The sequence below is a fragment of the Buceros rhinoceros genome, unplaced genomic scaffold (genome assembly GCF_000710305.1).
Source record: "Buceros rhinoceros silvestris isolate BGI_N320 unplaced genomic scaffold, ASM71030v1 scaffold33243, whole genome shotgun sequence".
In the NCBI taxonomy this organism is placed as follows: Eukaryota; Metazoa; Chordata; class Aves; order Bucerotiformes; family Bucerotidae; genus Buceros; species Buceros rhinoceros.
In genome coordinates, this window is record NW_010403615.1 from 3,330 (window position 1) to 5,220 (window position 1,891).

The 1,891-nt window shown below is 63.1% G+C and overlaps 1 protein-coding gene across 1 annotated transcript in view; it reads left to right on the forward strand.

Annotated features, from left to right (window-relative positions):
• Positions 1-1,891, forward strand: part of COL18A1 (collagen, type XVIII, alpha 1) — a 10,645-nt gene that overhangs the window by 2,179 nt on the left and 6,575 nt on the right. Inside the window, 5 exon segments of the mRNA XM_010133077.1 lie at positions 43-192; positions 472-534; positions 674-718; positions 1,605-1,745; positions 1,827-1,877. Of these exon segments, the coding sequence (XP_010131379.1) occupies positions 43-192; positions 472-534; positions 674-718; positions 1,605-1,745; positions 1,827-1,877 (450 nt within the window).

Consider the following 1,891-nt stretch of genomic DNA (forward strand, 5'->3'; position numbering starts at 1 on the left):
GTGGGGGCATGCTGAAGCCATCATCCCCTCCTTCTCTTCTAGGGTCCACAAGGGCCGCCTGGTCCCCCGGGGCCACCTGGCGTGCCCGGTTTGCCAGGGGAGCCAGGACGGTTTGGGATGAACCAGACAGACCTGCTGGGACTGCCAGGGCTGCCAGGCAGGGACGGGATCCCCGGACTCCCGGGGCCAGCGGTAGGTGTATGGGGTGGCCAAGTGGACCTATCCCAGGGCTACACTATAGCGGGGGGGATGGCAGGGACAGCAAAAAAGGACTGCCAGGGCTGCCAGGCAGGGACGGGATCCCCGGACTCCCGGGGCCAGCGGTAGGTGTATGGGGTGGCCAAGTGGACCTATCCCAGGGCTACACTATAGCGGTGGGGCTGTAAGTGCCCCTGTGGCGTTAGGGGCCTAAGTGCCCACCAGCACCAGGGGGTTTCCCTGCACTGCAGCTAGTTCCTGGGCACCTTGCAGGGTCCTCCAGGTCCTCCTGGAAGAGACGGGGCAGCTGGGCAGCCGGGACCCAAAGGAGAGCGGGTGAGCACATCACATCACCCCTGGCACATCTCCAGGATGTCCCAGCTCCCTCTGTCTCCAGGCTGGGGAGCACCAACCTGCTCCCGCCTGGAGCTGGGCAGCTTCTTCACACCCTCTTTTCCCCTTTCCTCCTCCCCAGGGTGACGTGGGCGACTTTGGCCTCCCTGGAGCACCGGGACCCAAGGTACTGTGCCTGGGGTGGATTTCTGGGGTGCGAGGGATGTCCCACATGCATTGCAGACTGGAAGCAGAGCTGCTGCTTAGTGGCCCATGTCACACCGAAGTGGGGTATTGGTGTTTGGGTTCCTCCCAGAGCAGAGCAGCTCGAGGGCACGTGTCAGCCACCGACCACTCCCAGGACGCTCGCCAGACACTCACCGCCCTCCCTTGGCTTTGCTCTGTGGCATTTCGAGGCACAGAAGAGGATTTGTTTGGGGGGGGTTGGGTGCCCACACCCTACTGGAAGCCCCCCCATCCTCTGTGCCACTCTCCTGCCTGCCTACTTGAGCTTCTTTCTGTTCCACATCACTGAGGTTGGAGGTAAAGTCTTGCTGGGACGCACACACTTACCCACCTCGCCCTCGGGGACCAAGATGTCCCTTGGGGTGACCCATTCACCACAGCCTGAGCTGTGGGCAAAAGCCTTCGTGATGAAGGTTTCTTAATGCTGCTGGCACCAAGGGGGTCGATGGGGTGGCAGTGGGGGTTAGGATTGATCCCCTCTCTGGGACACCCGTAGCAAAGCACAGGGGCTCCGGCTACCTGTGAGCACCCCACCCCAGTGCTGAGCTCCGTTTATGCGTGTTTATGATTTCAGACGAGCCTCTGGTGGCCGCCGTGCACATTGCATGAAGCCAGGGCCCGCTGGGGACAGCCAGGACAAAGGGTGCCTGAGCCGGGCAGTGTCCCTTCTCTCAAAGCCGCAGAGAGAGGGGCCCATCGTGTCCTGTCCCAGGGGCAGTCTGGGGATGAGGAAGAGGATGCACTGCCTCCTGTTTGCAGGCTCCAGGCAGTGAGTGTTGTCGCCTTCTCTCATCTGTCCCTTTGTTTCTTTCTTGTCCCCTTTGCAGGGCAGCAAGGGAGAAACAGGACCACCAGGAGCCCCGGGAGAAACAGGCTTAGCCGGCCTTCCTGGGCCCATGGGACCCCGCGGGCAGCCAGGGCCCCCCGGGCCCCCGGGCCCCCCAGGGCTGGGCTACGAGGCTGGATTCGTAAGTGACCACCCCTGTGATGGCTGGGGGGAACTGGAGCAGGGGCCAGATGCAGCTCAGCCCCTTCTCCCCCCCACCTAGGGTGACATGGAGGGCTCAGGCCTGCCGTTCACCACCGGATCCCACGGCACCTGACGAACCTAATG